Raw genomic sequence first — 23,776 nt, 5'->3', positions numbered from 1 at the left:
ATTAATCACCCACACTTTTTTTTTTTTTGTTCCAGTGAAGAACCAGCTAACTGAAAGCACCTGATTAAATGAGTAATTCCAGACGTGAGCTACGTGTAGTGGGAAGGACATCAATTTGTGAGTTTTGGTGCCAGCCCCTCCTCTGCAGTCCAGAGAGCAGACTCACCTCGTCAATGGAGGATTCCTCTATGAGACGGGGGGCATCTGCTGACAGGAGCCCATGAGTAGCCATCACAAAAATCTTGTAGGCTCCACGCTCTTTTAGGATCTCTGCAGCAGCTACAAAGCTTTCCACGTCATCGATGATGTCATCCTGAGGAGAAACAAAAATAACATCAAAACCAGAAGTTTACAGAGCCTGCAGGGCAGGAGTGGATCTGCACAGTACTGCAGCTTTGGCCATGCACACAGATGAAAAATAGAATCCCTGTCTACTTCAGCTGTTGCTGAGGACAGCCACGTGCATGACTAATCTGTGAATGCTATTTCCCTGGTTTAATGACCCTTTTGCTAGTGTGGAGAACAAATGCTGTGTCTTGGAAACAGATTCGTCCCTGCACATGCACTCACAGTTTATCATCAGCAAGGTGTATTTTTTCATGGGGTAGGAGCTGCATGTTGATTACTTACACTGCAGCATGGCATAGCAAATAAGAGAAGCTCAGCAAGTTTTTCGTTTATTTGAGGTTTTTTAACACTTCAGGAGTTTTCTCTGTATGCCCTAGATTTATTCATTATTCATCAGACATCTGACACTTCGAATCAAGGGAGCAAGGAGATTTTAGGGCTTAAAGAGCTGAAGTGTAAAGGGTTTTCAACAGCAAGTTGAAATAACCAAAGCCACCAACACTACTGGAGAAAAGAGTGTCTAACAAACACGTTCCCACTCCTATACCAGCCATCCCTCTGACCCTCAGGGATGGAGCAGCTGAAGCAAAGATGCTGTGAGGAAACCACCCCCCACCTGCTCCCCTCACACTCGTACCACAATGATGGCAATTCTTCCTCCAACGTCTCCAACCACAGTTATTGGCGGTTTCTCCTTGGCCATCATCACTAAAGAAGAAGGAAAAAAAGGAGTCCAGGTGAGTTAGGCTTGAGTCAAACCCCAACAGTTCCACCACACAAGAGGCTGAACCATTAAACATCTTGCATTGATGCAGACACAGACGTGCTTTACACAATCCTGACACCCACATAAGTGATAAACCCTCATTTAACCATCCTCAAATTCCTCAAATGAACAGCACTGCTGCATAAAGAGGAAATTCTGTTTCTGTAGGGATTTTGTACTGACCTCAGAAACAGAAAGCAATTCCAACTCTCTAACAGACCCCTGTGCAAGGAGAGCTACAAAGCAGCATCTGGTTTATGGGCAATATCAGAGACTTTCTTTGTGCTCTAGCACAGGACTTGAAAAAGGGTCCAGTCCATAACTGAGAACAACAAATGGGCTTTTTCAAGCAGCACCTCTCAAAGGGCAGGTGCTTTACAAGGTACAACTTTTCACCTCTTGGGCTCAGTAAATCATTTGCAGGATAAGAGACTTGCACTGCAGCTCAGTTGCTTTCTCACATCACCCAACACAGAAGGGTCTTTGAGAGGGTGTAAGAACCTTAATACCACTTGCTCAGGCAAAGCAAGCTTAAGGAAGTTTGCAGAAACAAATTTGCTGATTATTTTTTAAGTGGATTAATGGAAAGAGCAGGACAAAATCCAGTTGAAATTCAGTTCAACAAGCTCAATGCAACCAGCAATTGGATCAAAGGATACACTGACAAGCTGTGCTACCTGACACACAGTGAAGAGATGTGCTGGGAAATAAGGCTCCATTCCCTCCTGACACTACTTTTGCACTGACAGGTTTCATGCAAAACCACTTCCTGCCAAAATTCCAGCAGCATCATAAAAATACCAGAGCTCTGAACTAGGACACCCTGAGAGTATCCAGATATAACACAGCCTTCAGACTTACACCAAACAGCAACCAGCCTCCAGTACAGGCCAGGGACTTGTTGTCCATCTGCCAAACTTCTCATTTGCCACGGGGTGCTGGTACAAAAACTTCCAGCAGGGAAAGGACATTGTGGTGGGCAGACGTGTCAATAGGTGACAATCTGGGCTGATCTAACCACTGAAGCCAAGAGGCACATCCAACATTTCCTAACACTTACCTGGCCCACCTCCACACCCCACACCCCTATTTTATGCTCTCCACAGTGAGTGCAAAGTGTCCTACCAAGGCACTTGGTGCCCCTCCTCTTGTAAGCTCAGGTCTTGCCAGGATTCTGGCCACGGAGGCTTCTCAAGGGCCTCAAGGAGTTCAGACACAGCAAGATTTTTCTCCTTTAGGATAATCCACTTCAATGTAATACCTGAGCAGCAGAACACAAGCCACTGACCACCAGAAGCCTGTCTGAATATTGATCTCTGCTCTCCTCATCAAGAAAGTCTTACATTAAACTCCCCATCCTGCACAGCAGGATGATCCAGTACTATTCCCATATCTCATGGGTGCCTGGGAATGCTTAGAGTGCAAGCACAGCCGGGTGAATGAGTCACACTGAGGGACATGACGAAAGCAATTGTAAGGACCACAACTTCAAAGATTCTTGTATAGAGCTGTTCACATCCATGACCTGCTCCACAGGCTGGTTTTCCATAAACCTACCAAAACTGTATAAAAGGTGTCCAGTAATTCTGTTTTGACCAAAGTCCCATCACTCATTGCCAGGTTTTGCAGTTAAAGTCACAGCTACCTTGGACTGAAGAGTTAATCAACAGCTCTTCATGGCACAGATTCCTCAGCCTCCCTTGCATGGTTATTTCTGAGTTCTCCTATCAAATGCAAAGTCACGTCTAAATCCTGAAGGAAAAATATTCTTATGAGAAGGAAGATTATTTGTAATAAATGAAGATTAAGCACCACGAGAGATAAGCAGATCATAAATTTCAATTACAGGCACTACCGACCTGCTTAGATTAGTTATGAGTTTACTATCTAGTCTGGACGGTAATAGAGCTCCTGGTGGGAGCTGTGAAGTGTCAAAAGGATTCCACCTGGCTGCCATCCCATCCTCCATGTGTATCAACAGATGAATGCCATCTCTGTTTACAACAGCCAGGTCAGGGGAAATTTTTCTACGCAAACAGAACAGGCCTGGGGAGCTGAAATTCAGCACTATTTTACTCACAGAGACATGGAGTTTCAGCAAATCAGTATCCTTCTACTCCATGAAGGAAGCAGACACATTTCTTGCTATGCTTAAAGGCTAATATGGCAACCAGCAACATTAGCAGTGCTTTGCATCTCTGTCTGTTTTTTAAAAGCTGTTATTTCAATTTTGGTTTATTTTTAAAGAATGGTAGGCAACGTGTCGACCTACCCGGATCTTAAAGAGATGTTCTCCCTTTTCCTTGTTCAATTTTCTCTGCAAAAAAAAGAAAAAAAAATTGCAAGCCAAAGATCTACCCACAACCACATCAAATCTCAACTGCTCCAAGGTGATGAGAGTCTACACAAGGGTTAGTGCAGCCAGTTTCTTCTTCAAAATCTTTGGACATACCAAGATGTGCAAGTCAGAACTGCTATGAGGAGGTGCCTTGCAAAATGATTCAAATAATAAAGAATATTTTCCTCCCAGACACAAAACCTCTATGTTTGTAGACAGAAGAGGGTAACAGAAATAAGCCACGGTGGTACTTTTGCCTGGTGTAACCTCTTGGATCATGTACAAGTTTAGGTTAAAGAATTGCTGACTTTTTCTGGAGAGTAAGAAAAGATGTTTGTGGTATCTGTACCTTCTGGAGGGGGAAAAATAAAAGAGAAAAAACTAGACCAACCACCATTTTTTAATAAAACGAGAATATCAAAGAACACTTTCATTCGAATGTGCATAATATACACCAAAGTACCACATGTTAAAGGCAAGATCACTACGGCACTAAGAAGCAGCATTCCCAGGTGTGTAAACATGTTGCTTTAATTAAGTGGCCAAAAAAGGGTTAAGAAACACTAAAATAAATTGTTTGGGGTGGACAGTGTGAATTAAAGTGACAATCACCAAGAAATATAATGCTGCATTTACAACAGAGCCTGGGAGCAAAAGGCTGCTCAAGAATGAACTGTTTTGTGTAGATAGCCTTGGAAGGACAGAAAACATCCCTGTGCCCAGCCTAAACACAGGCAAGATGGGGGTAGGGAAGTAGGAACAGACCTATGATCACTCCAGTTTTTCCCCCAAACTCCCTTTGTGGCAGTTTGCTGGGCTCTGGGATTCAAGCAAACCATTAGCTCTGTATAAAGTACTGAATTCCAAAGCCACTGAAATGATTTAACAGATGGTGCCCCACTCTTTTTCTCAAGGAAACATGCAAAGAGTCCACACACATTTGTTAAGACACAGCCCCGAGCCAGCTGCAAGCTCTGAGACACAAAAGCACACAATCAAAGGGAACAACCTTGGAGTTATGTCCTGTCTCCAAGGCTCTGATTTCAGGGGTGCAGTGACGTGGGCTCTTGCTGCCGCTTTAGCGCAGCATTTTAAGTGCAATTAGAAGCACCTCTGGCATTTTTCTGTTGTGGCTCCCTACAAATCAGACTATCACATCAGGCCACACTCACAGGACAATAAATAAGCCATTACACTGCCTAGCACTCATTAATTAGAGGCACATGATCCCTGCTAGAACAGGGAGAGAAGGTGCATGCCAGGACGCAGGAGCCCGGCCAATTCACCAGGAAGCCCATGGAGAATGGCACAAAGCACGAGCCATCGCTGTGGGGCTCTGGGGCTGCTCCCAGACACAGGTTTCACCTCTCTCCTGGCTCTAACACAACTGCCTGGAGCCTCAATTGCCGAGTCTGGGATGCTCCACACTGATCTGGTTGTAGCCCAGAGTGGGATGCTCCATGAGAAGTCTCAGCTGCTTCCCAGGAACATCCCCAACCTTCTACCTGCCAGGCCCAGGTTTGGTTGCTGAGCCAGGCAGACTCACAGACTGGTTCTGTTTTGACCATTGGAGGGTTTGGGGACATTTTTGGTGTAAGGAACATTCAGATCTGAGCAGCAGCATGTGTCTGACCTTTCACAACCAACCACACAGCTGAACCCTGCTACACTCTGCCCGCAGAGCTTTCACCACCAGGAAGGGAGAGCTGAATGAGAGTTTGGAATTATGTGACATTTGAGGTGGGAAGATGCTTTTCAAATGACTGAATTGGACAAGAAATGAGGCATAGCAGAGAGGGTCAGTACAGACACTCACAGCATTGCCATCCCAGCTGCACTTTCACCTCTGTCTGGCAGAGACTGTGACACAACCAGGATGCACAGACTGCTTTTAGACACAGATAACTTCAGAATTCTGCATCTCCAGAACCCAGCTCACTCAAAACCAGTTATCTCTCAGGTCAGAAAACTGCAGAGAAAAACAACTTCTGTTGAGAGTTTTGGACAAGTTTGCCCCACAATCCACCCCATGACAGAGAGCTGCCAAGGCCACAGCTCGACTTTTACACTGTGCCTTACACATGCGGGGATGTAAGGTCATTGGTCAAGTGCTGAGTTTGTGCAGCAGGAGACAAAATAAGGAAGTGGTGATACACAGCAAATTAGTTTGTGTTTGGATAACTGAGGACTGAAAACAATTTTCCACTGAATTCATAATTAAACTGGACAAGGGCACATTTCTGTATGAGAAACCATTTACAGGGTTCTCCAGCAGCACAACCTTCCACAGCTGAGATTCTTTGAAGTGACATGGCTGGAAATAAAAATACATCAATTCCTCTGTAGCAGACAAATATCAGCTACTGATATTCTGGAGGACAGCATCCTCTTCAGAATAAGAGGGGAAGGAGAGAGTGAAGAATAACCATGCAAATTCCTGCTTTCTTGGAAGGACATGAAAAAAATCCCCTTGTTAGAAGGAGAACAATGAAGTTCCAAACCTCACTGCCAAACCCCACCTGCCCCCCAAGGCCCAAGAGAAGTTTCACCAGTACCAAAAGCACTGTTTAACTGATTGTATTCCAGTGAGGCACAACTGGGGTGATGTAAAATGCCTGCAGTCTTCCTTGCCTCCCCTCTACAAGCTGTCCACAAACTGATGTTCTCCCTAAATTTCCAAAGATGAGATGATTACCTGCAGCCCAAACCACTGCTGGTGTTGCCACACACAGCAGCTCACAGCCTTTCCCACGGGCACTTCTGAGCCACCTTCCCGCTCCCAATTTCTGCCCTACCACCACCTGCCTAGAAAGCTAAAATCCTCCCAAAAAGGGAGCTGGATTTTCATTGCACTGTTGTTATTTGACTGCTGCAGGGATACAAACAATCCCGAGGATGGCATTTCCCAGAACACGAGCTTCCTCTTTTTCTTTTGTCCTCTGTTCCCAAATCAATCGCAAGAACTCCGGAAGCAGATCAACAATGCTCTTGGAGAAGCTATTCACCCCAGCCACACAAACCTCAAAACCTTGTCAAAACAGACACTGGAATATGATCACCTGGGTGCCAAGATGAAGGAAATTTCCAGCACTAACAAAGGTTGCAGAGAAGGGAAGACAAAGACCAGCGCTCCCCTCCCGAGTGGAGCCAACAGCCTGTCTCAGTGGTTGTTATCTCATTGCTTACACTTTTACATCTCCCTTGTTTCATGAGCTCAGTGAATTGCTGTAAAAGCACCACCTTCATCAGAGGTTTGTCAGTCTAACACTACGGAGCAGGCACAGCCAAGGAGAAGAATATTGATGTTCTGCATGGCCAGAAGGAGTTAAATAAAAACCTTCCCCTGTGACTTCTCCTACAACGCACTGATATCAACCTTTCCATGAAAAAAAATTCCACTGGTCCAACTGCCTTTAGGTTGGTTACACCCACACAGATAAACCAACAAAAATTTCCCACCAAACTTTTCTCTTTTTTCCCCCCAAAGGTAAGCAGAGAAACTTGATCTTACATGGCAGCTCCAGGCCAGGATGCACAGTTGCGTTTTTGAGCATTGGAGGGGAGTGACGCCCGTCATCCATGTCCTGCTCTGTGCACTGAGCCTCTCCATGGATCACTGCCAGCCCCAGGCGCAGCCTCTCGGCGTAAGACTGAGCCCTGCAAGACAACAGCAGCCTCTCAGGAAGGTGCTGGGCTGATGCAGCTCCACAGCCCACTACAGCAAGTCTCTCCCAGGCCAACAGCAAGCAAAGGCTGCAATTCTGGCTGTTCCTCTGCAAGAAACTTCACTGGAAGTGACTCTTCATTCCTCATTAGTATCCCAAAGCCCACTCTACCCCTTGGCTGCCCCCCCACCCCACTCCTGTGTTCTTCCATATGCGAAATACTTTCTGAGATGATCAGGCACTGCTGAAACTCCAGCCGCAAGTCTGACCTGAGGTGAACCGTCTCACTGAGACCTCCAGAGTTTACTCCCATGGGGGTGGGAATAAAAAGTTCAGCTGCCTATCTGCACCACATCCAGCCCATTTCCAGCCACAAAGGAATTATGACCAGATTGTCAATCCATCTGCCACCCTCCCATACTTTCCCTGGTATATTTTCCACCAGCTCAGGTATTTTCCAAGTAACTTTTAACCAGCCAGCAAAGCATCCATTTACCTTTTAGCAGCACCAGGAGATTTGGCTACAATAACGGCGTTTCTGTAATCTGGAATCTGGATGTGATAAAAAGTTAATTAATTTAAAAAAGACCTTCTTGCTAGGGAGTAACTGGTTTGACACATGGCTGAATAATTTCAACCATCCTCCTCCCCAGACCCAAATTTTCATTCTGTGACAAGAAACTAGAGGCAACTGCACTTGCTTTCAACATCAGTATTTGTGTATTCTGCAAAGGTGGGAATGTTCACTGTGTTTAACCCTCCCCATATGGGGAAGCCTTGCTCTCACCACGTGGGAATAAATCATCATCTTTTGCACATGGAGAATAAAACCTCCCTGCCCTGCTCCCAGCCCTGCTGCGCTCAGCATTCCTACACTCAGCCCAAGACAAAGCCTATCAATAATTCAGAGCAGTCAGAAATCCAGCACAGCACAAAGGGAGAGGGGAGGCAGTTTAACAGGATTTCAGAGGTGATCAGAGGCAGGAGTACAAGTAGCATCTCTCAAGTGGCACTAACTCCACAGAGAGCAAGCTCCTCTCCTGCTTGTGCTGCAGTTCAGTTTCTATCCAATCACAGAAGTGTAACATCTTTCCATGAAACATGGAAATAGGTATCCCCTGAGAAAGAATGCATTAACAGAAGGATCGACCTAGACTGACACCACCACCTCTATTTAAGCAGAGGCCCAATGCTGCCCTCACATTAAAATGAGTTCAGACAAGTTGATATATATAGAACTAGAGTAACCTCACTTCTTCCTGTATATACTGAAGCAAGAAAGGGGATGCTCTCAGGTTGTCTACTGGAAAGCTGAAGAAGCCTTGGATTTCCTTTTGATGAAGGTCCATAGTGATAATGTGTGTTAAACCTAAAGGGGAAAAAAGACAACAATTTATTGAAAATATTCCCACATGGCTGGAGTTCCTTCAATACCTCCTTTTTCCAGACTGTTTTAGCTATTATTCAGGCTATTATGCCATGTCATAAAATAATCATAAACAGATTAACGCAAAGTTCCACAGACATCATGAGAAACAGGCACGTGGTGCCACAGCACTGGCCTGACCCTGTATTTCACTATAACATTTCTAGGCCACTTCCCCAGGTGCAAGTTACAAAGCACCACAAGAAAGCTGAAGAAAATTAATTCCCTCAATGTGGCTCAAGATCTCAGCTGCACATCCCCACATCAAACAGGAGAATGGAAGGACAGATGACCTTTGGGATGCCCAGCAGAACCAAGCCTGCCGTGCTGCTGCTCCCTGGGACACTCACCTGCCTTGGCGAGCATTGAAGCCAGCAGCTTGCAGACTATGGAGCCCCTCTTCCTCATTTTGCTCTGTTTGCTGTAGGGGAAGTAGGGGATGACCCCAATGATGTTCCTGGCACAGGAAGTCTTCAGTGCATAGGCCATGATCAGCAGCTCCATGACAGCAGTATTCACATCTCTAGGAGATATGAACACAATTCCAAATATTAGCAGGTGTTTTTCCATTGCAATTCCTTTTCCATTTATACCTAGACCACCCTCACCAAAATTCCAAGGAAATGATGCTACATCTCAGGCTAATGTATGCCAGACCCAGATAGCAGCCACGCAGCTCCTTCCATCACGCCACAACAAATTACAGTCAACTCTTACACACACAGGACACGATGCCAGCACTCAAGAGCTGTGGACTGGAATTTGATTTTATATCCTAACAGAAGGTGTATGATGATTTCCCTCCATCATCAGACAAAAAAAAAAAACTTTGTATAGAATTTACTTTGGAACAAATGTCACTTGATACGGTGTAATTTAAAATAAAATAGTCTTTTAAAGAAGCAGCATACATGCAGCCAACACAACCTCATCCACACTGGATTTCTTAGGGTATTTTCCTCTTTAACAGTGTAAGGCAGGTTATTTCTTCTGCCTTAAGAAATACTGCATTTGGAGGAGTGCAAACTCCAGACATGGCACTTTGGTGGAGGTCAGCATCTCCACACTCTTTAGCTTATCTAGAGAGGGAAGGAAAAACAGCACAGGAAATGCTAAAGGACTGTTTCTTGAAAGAAAAAACAACAAAACAAAAAAGCAGCGTAGGCAGAGGAATCACAGAATAGGCTGAGTTCGAAGGGACCCATCAGGATCATCAAGTACAACTCCTGGTCCTGCACAGGACACCCCAACAATCCCATCTGTCCCTGAGAGTGTTGCCCAAATGCTTATTGAGCTCAGACAGGTTTGGTGCTGTGACCACTTCCTTGGGGAGCCTGTTCCAGTGCTCAACCACCCTCTGGGTGAAAAACCTTTTCCTGATAGCCAGCCTAAATCTCCCCTGACTCAGCTTCATGCTGTTTCCTCGAGTCCCATCACTGGTCATGAGACTGAAACATCCCATTTACAGTTTGCTTCCCCACAATGACTGGAGTGACCCAGTAGGAGTGTACTGATTTGCACTTTAATTAATTTTGGGAAGGGGGAAAAAGCCAAGCCCTTAGTTCCCCTTTAGTTCCTTAAGACCAACACCAAGAGACACTGTCTGCATCGTCACAGACTGACTCAAGAACTTTTGGGAACTGGAGAACCTGTGCTTCAGATGGCAGGACAGGCACTCCTGCAACACAGACCCCCTTGCCTGGGGGTTTCCAGCATGGACAGCCCCCAGTGACGCACCATGTCCCCAATCCAGTCAGGAGGGCAGTGCTGTAGAGGCTCAGCTGTTCAGCCCATGGTGACAGGACAGGGGCTGACTGGGCCATCTTTCCACACAGCAGCAGAGGAGTAAACAGCACAGAGCAGCCTAAAGCTCTGCAGAGCTTTCTGGACATTACCCAGACATTGCTCAGGCCCTGTTTTCCTCCTGAGACAGCCACTAGAGACAGCTTCTCCAACTGCTCACAGCCATGACCCGTGACAAACCTCTGACCATTTCCATTTCCCCACTGCTCTCCCTTCCTTTGGAAATTAACCTCCACTTGTGCCTCTTCTTTTGTGAGGCTCTAGGGTCTCTGTTGTCCTGCTGGCCCAGCCAGCCCCGAACACACAATGCCATTTACACACAAGAAAGCTTTGTTGGCTCTGGAGCACCCAGCCAAGAATTACATAAAACACAGCCCCCTGCCACACAAGACAACAAGCAAACAAAGAACTGTTTCTTTCCTTTGGAGATTTAGCTGTGTCAGTGGGGCTGTGAGAGAAGAAAAAGATGCTACTATCAGTGTCATATAAAAACAAAGTGGTCAAACTGCAGCCTATTTAAAGTTCATCTGAGAAATTCAGTACTTTTCATCATTATTTTTCAACTTACTCTTTGAAAACACACATATATTCACATGGAAAGCAGGTAGAGAACAAGAGTGGGATTCAAAAGGCACCAGCAGTCCTGGTGATGCTGCAGGACACCAGTAGCCATATTGATGGAGAAGTTATTCAAGGAGGTACTTCTCCCAGTATTCAAGAAGGATCCCAAGCTGAGCTCTGGGAAGCTCCTGCAGACCAGCTGGCACAGGTACTAGGCAGAAGTGGATGTGTCTGTCCCTCCAGCAGGGCCCAGGGTGGGTGGGCTGAGATGGCTTCATGCTGAGCCATCACTGATCTGCTCTTCTGCAAGGGGCACTGACCCCAACCAAGGGTAGCAGTTGGGGAAAATGACATTGGTGGGGGAAGCCCAGCCCCAGCATCTCTAAAACAGGTACCCAAGGCAGCATCCCAGTCTCCTTGCTGCCCTCCCCATCTCTGGCCTTGAAGTGATGCTCAGTCAGTTACTGCTGGGAGGGCTGAGCCAAGACCTCACACAGGGGCTGGCAGCTCATTACCAGGACACTCAGAGACAGCTCAGCTATCCCCCACACCCTGCTTACCACCCCAGAGCCTCCCTTGCAGCTCCTTATCCCTGCCTGGGCCATCCCTGCACACCCCTGCTCTCAAGGCTGAGCAAACACCTTATGTGACACTGTCCATGGACTTTGCAACAATCAGCACCAACACTCAGCACTAGAAAGGCTCCTTTTGCCTTTAAGGGTATCACAAAACCACCAACTCGTTTGTTTTTCTACCACCTAAACATGAGCTATTTGATTTTCCCTCACATGAATGCCACTCCACACACCAGTCTTGGATGGTACCTGTCCTTGTCACCTTTTTTTTGGTTGTGCTACAGCTTTTAGGACAGAGAGCCTATATCAAATAGTCAGGTCTTTTTGTTCTCTCTGTGCATTTAAGATGCAGACTGTGAATTCACACTGCAGCATAACAAGGTTGTTTCCCTCTATACTAACAAGTCCTAATATTTTCTTTTCAAACCACTACTGAGTGTGGGAGTCCTATTCTTAGATTATTCCACACAGCTGTTGTTCTGACTTTCCTGAAAAGCTCCCTGAAACCCACTGCAAAACTGAGATGTCCTTGAACCTGTCCTCTCTAGCAATGCAGCAAGGCACAGCTGCAGTTTAGGAATGAAAGATGACTTGGCTGCACAACATTGGCTCCTCATCTGGAGGGCCTTGAACATTTTGGCTAAAAAAGACCCATTTCTTGGCCCAAAACACTGAATTCAGTTAATGGAAAAACAAGGGAATCAACAAGTTAAACGCAAGGGGAGGTTTTCCCCTCCCAAAACTGTTCCTGTCCCTAATGCTCTGAGTCACCTCTCTCTGAACACTTGATCTGTTTCATGTTTACTCAGCTCTCAGTTACAAGTTATTTCGATGAACTCCCTCACAAGGGACAACAGAATGACACCATTCACCCGAAACATAATCCTACAGCAGGGCATTTTCATCTTGCAGAGATTTAGGTGCTCCCTGAGGGAGGAAACACTTGGGGCATCTCTCTGGAGAGAGATGAGCCCTAAGAAAATATTTCTGCCTGCAAGAGGAATTCCAGAAGCGAGTAAGCTGGTCTAGTAGTCCTCCTGATTTCTTTACAACAGGCCAAGCATTTCATGGAGGAAATGAACTTGAATTCTCAGTGGGCTCCACTTCTTTGGCAAGCAAGGCAAAATACTGTGTCTAGGAAATTCAGCTCCCCGACTTTTGAGCTACAATTGAGCTCTGCTACTTATTTCTTCTTGTGATCTCCAAAAAATCTGAGCAGAATTTGGTAACTTGGAAAAAGCTACCAGAGCAGGAACATCCTTGTTTTGCTAATATCAGTATCTCATCTCTGAAAACAGCACCTCCCCTACTCACAGTAGGTCAATTTGCAGTTATCATTTAAGTGCAGGCTCCCTTCCCACCACCCTAGTGCTATCCCATTACTCTTCCTGAGCCAGCAAGGAGCAAAGTTCCTGGGGTTACAGACGGTTTTTTTCACCCCCTGGTTACTTGCAGCACTTTTCTTACTCCAAGCCTAGAACAGCCCAAAACAAAACCCAAAAAGGCCCACCATCACCAAGAACTGTAAAAGTACATTAGAGAAGCTATGGGTTCCCACCTGAGCTCAGTTTCACATCACTACAGCAAAAGAGGAAGAGTAATCCAGCCTGTAACAAAAGCAGCAGCTGCTGTTTGCTGCTGGCTCTGCTGCTTGGTGGTTGGGAGGCAGAGGAAATCATCCATCCCGGGATGAAAATGCCAGTCAGAAATCACCAAACAGCTGAAAGGCCACCAACGCAAAGAGACCAGGGATGTATGTTTCAGTGGAAACCATCAGTCACTCCTGTTCCTGCCTCAAGTGACACACTCCAGCTATTTGATGGGAAGCATCTCAGTGTTGCAATCAATCCCCTGGGAATGTTAACAGCTTAACACTACTTGGGGCCTTACATCTAAGTCAGAGCAATGACAACACTGCAAGAGTTCCACTGGTTATTGTGTGGTTAACAGTGAGCAAACCACTGAACCATCTGCTGATCCAGGTACTCAAACACATCCCAGGTGCAAAACCGAGCCCCGAGTGCCTCACCTGGGGATTGTCTGTATGATGAAGATATCCTGTCCCCGGACAGACTCTTTTATTTCAACTCTTGTTTCTGAAAAGGATGGAAAACAGAGTCAGTTTTGTTTCCAAACACCAGGTTGACAGTGACAACACACCATGTTTTAGCAGCAACCTTGACCCCTGGTCAGGGCAGATGAGGACTTGCTCCCTTGCCCTTTGTGCACATACATACACAGATGAGCCAAGTGGATTTTCCAAAGGCTGGTCCGGGTAGAGCCGGCATGACATGCCAGTGGGTTAGCTGTATTTACAAAGCAAAAAGGCTGAATAGCTGTTTATTTTTTTCTTTAGAATTTTAGAATTTAGAAATTAGAATTTTAGAATTTAGAATTGTAAAATTTAGAAGACAATTTACCTAATTCTCAATGAGAAATCCATTTCACGCCTCCATGGAGTGCTGAGAGCTGTCAACAGTACATTCATTAGTGAGCAATTAACCACCCAAGGCAGAACAACCTTCAGTACTTCCAAGAAGGTAACTCAGCACTTTTTGCACTTTGCTCTTTCACAGCTTACATGGGATCAGCTCCATGCTGGCTGGAGAGCTCAAGGCAACACCAGCAGCTCCGAGTTCAGAGCAAGAACTCCCCAATTTCACTATTAAGGTCAAGACATTTCCACACTGACACAGGCTGGAAGTCTGGGTCTCTGCTGAGCACCACTCCGACAGTCCCTGACTCAAACACAGAAGTTGAGCGCCAAGCACCTCTGCAAAGCCAAAGCAATGACTCCAGGTTTCCCACGGTGCCTGCCTTAGCCACTCATTTCCCACACAGTCATGAGCTAGAGGGCAGGAATAAGGAAAAGGAGAGCAACAGCTCCTCAGCTATGGAATTCCAAGTCTAATTGCCCTGCCCTGGCAGTAACCCTACAGGACTCTGCTGAGAGCAGACTGATCTGCTGTGCAGTGATGAAAAATTAATTCAAACCTCGTAGCAAGCAACCTGATTTAAAACCAACCCCAAAGGGCAGCGAGCTCTCCCTGGCAGGAACGCACCAGCCAGCCCAACCATAACCACAGCAGCTCTCCCACTGTGAGGCCCATTCAGGCTGCAAGAGTAGCAGCACTACTACAAATCCTCCACCCCTTCCTCCAGCCTGTAGCAGCTCTCTGGTTCTGCTCTCCCTTGCAAACAAGGCAATAGAGGTCTTGAAACAGTAAAAGACCCTTGGCCACACAACTCTGCTGGTCAATATCCTTATGTTTTAGCCCAGCATCTGAAAATGGACACTTGCAGAGTGTTAACTTCCTTAAAAACAAAAGCAACCTCCAAGAGGCGTTTTCCCCAGCACAGCCATGAATTTGCACTTTTAAAAGCAAGGGCAGCTGTAAATTCTGTGTGGCAGGGAAGGGCTGAAAGAAAGGGATAATTTAGAAGTTCACAATGCAGACACTGAAAAAGCAGGGCATTACTTTTAAACCTGGAGATGTTTTGCTCAGCATAGGAGCATAAAAGATTTGGCAGCAGCTTAAACCTGAGGCAGGACTCTAGAGGAGAGTTTGCAGATGGGCAAACAAACAAGATAACAAGGGAAAACAAGGAACATGTTTAATTGCCTTGTCCAAGGCCAGCCATGGAGGTTTAGCACTGCCAGGAGCAGCAGTAACATCACAGCTGAATCACTGCGCTTCTTAAGACAGGTCTGGCCAATGGAGTTACCCAGCATTTCTAAAACAGTTGCAAATAATAAGAGATTTCTCTTACCTCCATTGGTTTCCTGGTACACCACAGATTTCCCCAGCTCAGCACCGAGACGCCTGGAGAGAAAAAAAGGACATTAGAAATAAAGGAACCCAGCAGTTCATGCTGCAGAGCAGGGACTGGACCACGCTGCACACCACCAAAACACAGCACCACCCAAGAGGGAGCTGAGTGAGCCAGCCAGGCTGCAGAACTACAACCTCCTCTTCTCTGGGGGTCTCCTTCCCTCCGATGTCCCTGAGAGGGACCTGGGACACAGCACTCTGCAGCAGGTCACTGCTGTACCCAAAGCCTGTACGACTGAGCACAGGCTGTGACTCCCGATGGCAAAGGACACCTTGCCAGCCTGTGCAATGCCCCCTTGGGCAGGTCTGACGTGCAACTAGAGCTGAATGATTTACTCAGACTCAACTAATGGCACCTGAGTCAGTTTTTTTGACTCCCACGTCTTTTCCTTCTTTTTTTCCTCCTTGAACCTTCTTTCTGAAATAACTCAACTGACTAATGAGATTTTAACTTCAGTTTCATTTTTTCAAATTACTCGTTCCTCTTCTCAAATATCAAATCTACAACACTCACCACAACAAAGATTAGTCACCCTCCTTCCCTTTTCAATTTCTTTCTTGCAAAACAAAGACTCACTTTGAAGAGTATTTTAAAAGGCTCCAAAATGCAGACTTTTCCCTCAGGTGACACTTCAGCATTTAACTGCACTGACAAGTAATCCATTAGTAAGTACTTAAAGGCATTTGTGCTTTGACCCAGAGCCTCAGCTGTGAGACCCTGCAGAAGTGAGACGCTTGGGCCAAGTGAGATGGAGCCGGGGCAATTCCCTCCTCTCCCAGGATCTGCTTGGCGGCCATGGCCAGACAATGAATTAGGAAACAGTTTATGCCTGAAGAATACCTTTGATCACCACGCTGATTATGGCAGCAGTTTCCTGTCTGCACTTGTACTGTATTTACCTGAATATGTGCCAAAATTCTGCAGATCAGGACTAACCCTAAATTAAAAAGAGCCCACATCTGCTGCTGGTTTTTTTCCTGGTCTACAGCCTTCAGCAGTCGGTCTCTCTCCATCTCCTCACCCACTAACTCAGCCTTGCACTTCAATTGTCACAAAGATCCGTGCTTTCAGAAGTGAAAGAGCAACACAGCCTGACCCTGGCACGCTTCTGTCCCATCAGCTCAGCTGTGAGCCAAAGCTGGAGGTCCCAGCTAGAAGCTGGCCTGGAGAGTGTGCCTGGGACAGCTGAGGTAACAGACACTCGGATGCCATGGGATCTGTTTGCTCAGCTGGCTCCAAAGCACGTCTCTGGCACACACACCCTCCCCACCGTGTGTCTGGCAGCAAGTTTTGCAATGGCTGGGCCAGTGACTAAAGTGCCACCTCAAGAGCTGTACGTGCCAGACTGTCACCAGCCCTGCTCAGGTACCAACGGCAGCATCACCCTGCAGCCCAGGCCAGGCAAGCCTCACACATCTCTAACTGGGCTCCTCTCAGCCCAGCTGGGTTAAAATTTGCAGCTGCAATGCAAAGGCATCCTCAGTACCTTCAGTATCTTCAAAAAGAGCTGGCAGCTGGTCAAGTAAAGGCAATCCTGGGCACCTCAGGGACAGACCCACAGTAGAGATGAGATTTGCAGGTGGGATCCTGCTGTCCTGATGAGAATAGCCTGGCATTTGCAACCACCAAGTCCTAATCACTGCTATGGCATCCAAGTCCAAACAAGCTCAGAAACATACACACACACACACAGTCACCCTAGATCAGTGTGTGGTGGGAAATGTTTAATGACTCACACTTGTTCCTCCACAACTGCACGACAAGTCTTGCAAGCTCCCTTTGGAGGCACGTGCGCCCTGACTTCACTGCAGACAGCACAATCCTACCTCAGCACAGGGAAAAAAAAATCCAGTGGAGAGACTGTGCAAGTGGTCTTAGTCAACCCTGAATCTCATGGCAGGAAAGAAAGCTTCAAAACCAGTCCAGCCAGACTCATCTCATCAAAACACCCCTTGGAACGTGGCACTTTCAGTGCTAAGTGGTGGCAAACAAAACCAGATTTGTGGTGCTCAAAAGGAAAGGGTCTCACATTGTTCTAGGGGAGGTTTAGATTGGATATTAGGAAATATTTCTTCCCTGAAAGGGTTGTCAAGCCTTGGAACATGCTGCCCATGGAAGTGGTGGAGTCACCATCTGTGGAGGGATTTAAAAGACATGTAGATGTGGCACCTGGGGATGTGGTTTAGTGGTGGCTTTGGCAGAGCTGGGTTAACAGCTGTGCTCAGTCTAAAAGGTCTTTTCCAATTTCATGATTCCAAAATGTAGCCAGCAGAAACCAGAGCCCAGTGCTCTCCTACTCGCTGTACAGCAGCAATGCAGTTTCTGTGCTGCTGAAACAAGAAATCAGAAAGGCAAGTTTGCTCCCCCATGGCAAGAGGGACACTAAAACAGCTTGGCTTAGGGCACTAAAACAGCTCAGTTGTCAAACCTGGGTGCAGGGAGCAGCAGAAGAGACAGGACACAGATGACAACTTAGAGGAATGAGTGGCTCTGGTCAGACAATAAATCCCAGTTCTGCTCCAACTGTTGACCGCAAGTAAACAAGAGCAGTGGATATGAGATAAAACTGCCCATGAAAGACCCAGACCAGCCCCGCCTGCAGCGTTCCAGAGTCCCAGGAGCCTTAGGCACAGCAGGATCCACAGGCAGCTCCCCCAGAGCAGCTGAGGTATGTGCACCCCCAGGGGCACACCTTGCACCAAATCCCTTCCTGGAGGCTTTGGTTAGACAAGATACCAGCCAGGGAAGGAGTCTGATAAACCTTGACTGAATGAAGGACAATAAAGAGGGGACTGTTGGTGCAACTCCTGCTGTAAAGCACCAGATTCCAGAGGACTTTTATCAAAAGGGATATTTGCATGGAAGTCAAGGGCAGGGCACAGCCTTATCAACCACACAGCCTGGCAGCAGCCATAGAGTTCAAAGATAAATTTCCCCTTCCTATTACCCTTCCTTTGTGTTCTCTTCCATCCTGACTCTTTTCTCTCTAAATCCTCTCCATCCTGAAGCTCCCAACTGGTTGTTGCTTTAGGGGATAGAGGAATTGAATTGACAGCAAGAACTGTTTTCTCCAGGACTAACAGCATAATCCCATGAACCTGAGCTACCACGGCTCTGATCACTCGTCTGCAGACACAGGCAGACCTGCACTAGGACAGAGAAAGTGCCACTGCAGGAACCCAGACCACACGCCCAGCAGAGATAAAGCTGCTTCTGGGAAAAAAACCATTTCAGGTCCTGCAGATAAATCACATCTCCAAGCAAAATGAGCTGCTATCCTCACACCAGCTCCATCACTAAAGCAACTCCTCTGGGGCATGACAGCATCTAAGAGAAAAAAAACCCTCTTTATGGCTTTAAAAATCCTACTCAGAGCAATTGGCCAGTAAAAATTCCTATTGATCTGGAATCTTTCTGTAAACACTTTCCAGGAAGGATGATCTAACTTTCCGCAGTCTCAAAACATGCCAAGAGGATATTAAGCCCTGAATACAAAAGTGTTTATAAAACCTGTCTCAAATTCACATCTAAATGCGAACAGCTCAGGAGTCCTATAAACCTATAGTTTAATGAGGAAGTGACACACTGCAATATTTTAGGAAACGCTGTGAGGCTCTATCAGATTGTACTTTAAAATGCTCCACTAAAGACAGTCAAAAACCACTGCACCAGGCTCTCGAGACAAAGGACAGCCAAAGAGACTCCATGTTCAGCTGAATCAAATTTCAAGGGGCAAATGTACTCGCAGTATTTTGTGCCACAAGAGCCTGTTTCAGTGTCACTGAGAAGTGCCCTCAGCCCAGGCTGTGTTTCCTTCTCCCCCTCTGTGACCAGAATCCAAGACATTTGTCAGGTTATCTCTGTAGGGAGCTTCCGGCCAGCTCACAGTGCAAACATGCAATTTGAAGAGAAATCTGCACACAAAGCTCTTAATGATGATATTTTATTTTGGCAATAATCCTCTTCATTATAAACACTTTCCCTGGTCTCAGCTCTGCAAACTCCCAACTCTCCCCACATCTACAGACTCCAGGAACCAGTATAGACTCAGAAGGAGCTGGAGCAGAGGACAGAGGGTCTGTGCTGTGCCCGACTGTGGCCAAATCAAGCCACAGCCTGACTCTGAATTGCTTTTCAAACTTTAGCAAATCTTTAAATGAAGATCAGTCATGGTCCAGCCAGCACAATGGCAGCTCTGCAGTGCACTTCCTAATCCCCCAGTACGAGAACAGCCAGGAAAGGGAAAGGGAATGGCAGCTTCCTGGATACAATCTGTTCAGATATCCTTAAAACTATGTGAGCTCTCCTTTGCCTCTCTCCATCCACCCAGCATGACTGGGTATTTGAAGAACAGTCCTATTGCTCATCTGCTACTGGAATCACTTGTTCCAGCCACACCAAAGCCATGCAGCCCAACTACTGGCAAATACCAGGCAGATTTTCCTCTACTCCTACCAGCCCATTCCTGGTGAAGGAATTCCCCTAAATCCCCCATTCCCCTAAAGCTGTGCTGGCCAGCACAGGAAGCTCCACATGAGCCCAGCCTGCTCAGCCATGTTCTGTGCTCCATTTAAACTGCACAGAGATGCTCTGACTCCCCTTTGCCCACCCTCTCATGTGCTGGCAAGATGACCTAAAGAGTACATTTCCTGCCAGAAATCCTCCTTCAGCTGAGGGAGGCTGCTGCAAGTCCTCTGAATGTACTGTCTCCCCCCAAAGCAGGGCTCACGTTCCACCCAGTCACAGAAAACACCACCCTGGGTTTAGCGCTGTAACCCAGCTCCCTGCAGCCAGAGGTCACAACACAAATCCCCATGTTTTCCTAATTCCATGTTGTTTAGGCTCATGGCAATGCTTTATCTTCAGATCACCAGCATTTTCCATGCTGCAAACTGAGTGAATCTCTGGAATACTCACATTCACAGTTGGCAGTGAGACAGTATCACATCCCACATCGCGGAGCTGCAGGAGCACTGGGGAGGCATTAGCAAGATTCAATCACCAACCCCCTCCAACCCAAACACATAAGCAGTGAGTAGAATGTAATATTTGTGCCTTCTGAGCCAGGCACTGCAATCAGAGGGAGATCTAAATGCATCTCTTGGACTAAAGATCCAAAAGACTTCCTAGACCTCCCTCCCCCCAGCAGCACACAGGCCCATTAGGGACCAGCACTGGTCACAGAAATGATCTTTCTCCCCTGCAAATGCAGCTTGTAATCAGGTGCCAAGTGTCCTAATTACAGCAGGAGTTTTCTTTCCATCACAGAAAGAATTTAAAATAATCATCCCTCTCAATTTATAAGAGAAAAGTAAATATATGGGTTTATTTACATTTCAGTGGTGCTGAATCTAAGGAACATCTTCATTATTTCAAGTTTCACAAGGTACTCATTATCCATCTTCTCTCCCTGGCAGTCACTACCATCAACTAAAGCTCTGAAAACCTGAAGTGAAAGTAAGACTGGCCATTAGTCACTGTTCCATAGCCAGAGAATGCTCAAGGGGAAGATCAGAACTGTGCCAGAAGGTGATGCTCAGAGCCTGAAACGAAAGCAGCTCTGGAAGTTTTGCAGTAAACAAAGTGAGGAGATAAATCAGTTGTCTGAAAGCTGGTCAGTGTCACACTGCTCCTCTCAGGACTTGAGATTCTAAAAAGGAGAAGTCAGGACTACTCAAGTAGAGATCTTAAGCTCAATACCTACAGGTAAAGAACAGAGCCCAGATGGACAGGTGTCTCAAGGAGCCCTACTCCTAATATTGTGTGCTGTTTTAAAGTTCTTTTACTACTTTTACTCAAGGTCATAAAAAAACTTTAAAAAGAACGCACAATATTAGAGGACAGACTCACCCTTGTAAGATTGCTCCAACTCTATTTAAAGGTGCAACTGACCTCCCCAGCAAAGAACAGGCTGGGATGTGAAACAGGGGGAAAGGCAGCAGCCACACATCTTTTGCAACCTGAAAGAACAAGGGATGTGTTACAGATCAGTTGAAACAGCCCTCGAGCTCCTAAGGGAAGGCAGTGCAAAACCACTGCACTAGATGCTGAAAACCCCTTTAATTTTGGGAGACTTTCTACCGTGGGCAAATCTGTCCCGTGAATGGTTCCAGATTTTGCACCCACAACAAAGATAAACGTCCTTAAGCCTCAGTTAAGCAGAAGCTGTGTATCATAGGGCTGTGCTCGTGCCACCACCGGAGCATCCAACATCCCACCGATGGCAGAGCCAAGGGAAAAACCCCACATCGCCCCTATTAGAAATGTATTCGGTGACAGATCAAAGAGGGAGCCAGGAGGTCACTTTGGATCCAGATCCTGCTTCTTTCCCCCCCCCCCAGAGCATCCCTAGGATAACATCAGCACGTCATCCCATCCAGCTCCATGGCCTGGGGAAGCCTCTCCCTGTCTCTTCTCATTTCATCTTTAAAAAGAAGGGAGTTATTTTTAAGACAAAGAGCAAGAAATAAGGATTGCCTGTTTGCTCCTTCAGTCCTGAGAACTCAGAGCTCGTCCCCAGGGGAATTCTGTTGTGCTGTGTTGACGCAACACGACAAGCCCTGTAAAACCCTGTCCCATCTGTTGCAGCAAAACTTACTTTTTCATAGAGAGATACATTAGTTTCAGAGTTCAGTGATGGGAAAGTGATGCAGACCTGACCAAATATAGCAAGAATACATGAGCAAAAAAAAAAGAAAACCTTTCCACTCCCAAACATAAGGCTTTTCCTCCTAGCCTCACACTTAAAGAAGTCCATCACTATTATCCTACACACCTCCCAGTCAAACAGCCAAGTTAGCTCCATGGAGATAATCTGTGCTAAGGATTGAACACAGTGTTTATTAAGCGAGCGGGACGAATAGCAAAGCGTTCTCACAGTTTAAGGTGGCAGCACACCTGTACTTAAGTCCTGTTTCCAATTTAAGCATGCCCTTGGAGATGGGAATGGGACAGCAGCCATCTAGCAAGGATAACTGGGATGCTGTCAGCTGCAGCAGGCAAACAAGCACTGAGACCCCTCGATTTTGGGAGCAGCTGCCTACGAACTGTAGCTGAGAAACAGCAGAAAGAAAATCCAAGTCCTGTACTAAGATGACAGCCCAATACACAGATGTCCTTCTCAGAATAGTCCCTTCGGTTGGGACTGCCCCAGTTTGAACCAAACTCATTCGACCTCAAAGTTCAAGTGCTGGGGGAAACTCAGAGCTCTCTGCACCAAGAGCCCCATTTTGGAGGCAGCTGTCACACCCCTCACTCAGCAGGACCCAGCGCATCCGTCCCGGACAAGACAAGGTCAAACTCTGCCTAAACTGATGGACTGAAGAAAAAAGGGGCAGACTTTTACCCTGAACCAAACAGCACAAGCTGCCCAGCTCTCCCACCTCTCCAAACTCCACTCTGGTGGATCAGTGCAAGCTGCTGTGCCGAGGTGCGCATGGACACTTCCCGTGCCCCAGGCACCGAAGCTGCTGAGAAAACAAGGTCAGGAGCCGGAGAAAGTTTTGAGCATCTCCCAAACCTGCTAAAAACGCTTTTCTGAGGTTTGCCCAGACACGTTTCACCTCCTCCCTCCCCAAAAGTAACAGCCTTTGCTGCAGCCCAGCCTTTCCAGCAGTGAAATGGATGTCTAAGAAGGAAGAAAGCGGCGGGTTCATTTCATCGCTGGGTCAGGCAGAGCTGGTGAAGATTCCCAGTGCAAAATCTCCCCAAAGGTGTTCGCAGGAGACGCCTTGGGAAGGCGGGGGGATGCCAGAAGCTTCTCCAGCCGCTCGGGAGGGCTTCTGCCTGCGCCGGGGAGCGATGGAGGAGAAAGAAACTTGAAAGAGAAAGCAACTTACTCCGTGATCTTCTTCGCCAGCTCGGTGGAGGCTGCGGTGGAGTTGGCCGAGAAGCCCCGGTAGCCACTTCTGGCCGCGTTCATCGCCAAAGAGTCATGCAACCCCCGTGGAGCTCGAAAGTGAGAAAAAACAGATTTATAAGGCAACAACAGCTTCCGTGGCATCCTTTTCTTTCCTCTCCGCCGCGATCACCGCCCCTTAAGGGGTGGGGAGGAGGAGGGGGAAGAGGAGGGTGGGGACCCTTCCGCTACCTATGGACTTGCTGGTCCATTCCTGCGGCAAAGTATGAAAGGGAGGGTGGAAATTATGATTATTAAAATAAAATTGAGCAGCAGCTGCCCTGGGGAGTAGAGGGGTAGACCGGCAGCGGGGAACCCAAATCCACCCCACGCTCACGCAGTGGCCCCTCATGCAACAGGGGAGGGATGACCCCAAAATTAGGGGGGTAGCAAGGTGGCGAGGGGCTCCCTTGGTTGGAGAAGGTGCGGGTGAGCTGAAGGAGGAAGGTTGGGGGGGTTCCTTGTGATGCAGCAGGGCGGGACCGGGGTCTCCGTGGCGGGGTAGGGAGTCCCCGTGAAGAGGGAGATCTTTGGGGGAGGACGGTCCCATCCCGCTCCCCTCA

At 47.1% G+C, this 23,776-nt stretch overlaps 1 protein-coding gene across 2 annotated transcripts in view; it reads right to left on the bottom strand.

Moving 5' to 3' along the window:
* The window catches only part of PRPSAP1 (phosphoribosyl pyrophosphate synthetase associated protein 1), a 28,221-nt gene extending 4,454 nt beyond the window's left edge, over window positions 1–23,767 (bottom strand). Inside the window, exons 1-9 of one of the 2 annotated variants that reach the window (XM_008640568.2) lie at window positions 23,155–23,767; window positions 15,254–15,306; window positions 13,512–13,578; window positions 8,894–9,066; window positions 8,371–8,486; window positions 7,614–7,669; window positions 6,964–7,109; window positions 986–1,056; window positions 167–313 (exon numbers count right to left, since the gene is read on the bottom strand). In XM_008640568.2, coding sequence (XP_008638790.1) covers window positions 167–313; window positions 986–1,056; window positions 6,964–7,109; window positions 7,614–7,669; window positions 8,371–8,486; window positions 8,894–9,066; window positions 13,512–13,578; window positions 15,254–15,306; window positions 23,155–23,318 — 993 coding nt within the window. In that variant the 5' untranslated portion in view covers window positions 23,319–23,767. Of the gene's footprint in view, window positions 1–166; window positions 314–985; window positions 1,057–6,963; window positions 7,110–7,613; window positions 7,670–8,370; window positions 8,487–8,893; window positions 9,067–13,511; window positions 13,579–15,253; window positions 15,307–21,166; window positions 21,186–23,154 lie in introns of those variants that run through there. The other variant, XM_017743220.1, reaches the window with a different exon arrangement.
* Window positions 23,768–23,776: the final 9 nt, after the last annotated feature.

Source organism: Corvus brachyrhynchos, unplaced genomic scaffold, assembly GCF_000691975.1.
Source record: "Corvus brachyrhynchos isolate BGI_N302 unplaced genomic scaffold, ASM69197v1 scaffold148, whole genome shotgun sequence".
In the NCBI taxonomy this organism is placed as follows: domain Eukaryota; kingdom Metazoa; phylum Chordata; class Aves; order Passeriformes; family Corvidae; genus Corvus; species Corvus brachyrhynchos.
Note: the sequence above shows the minus strand (reverse complement) of the source record. Positions and strands in the feature narration are given on the sequence as shown.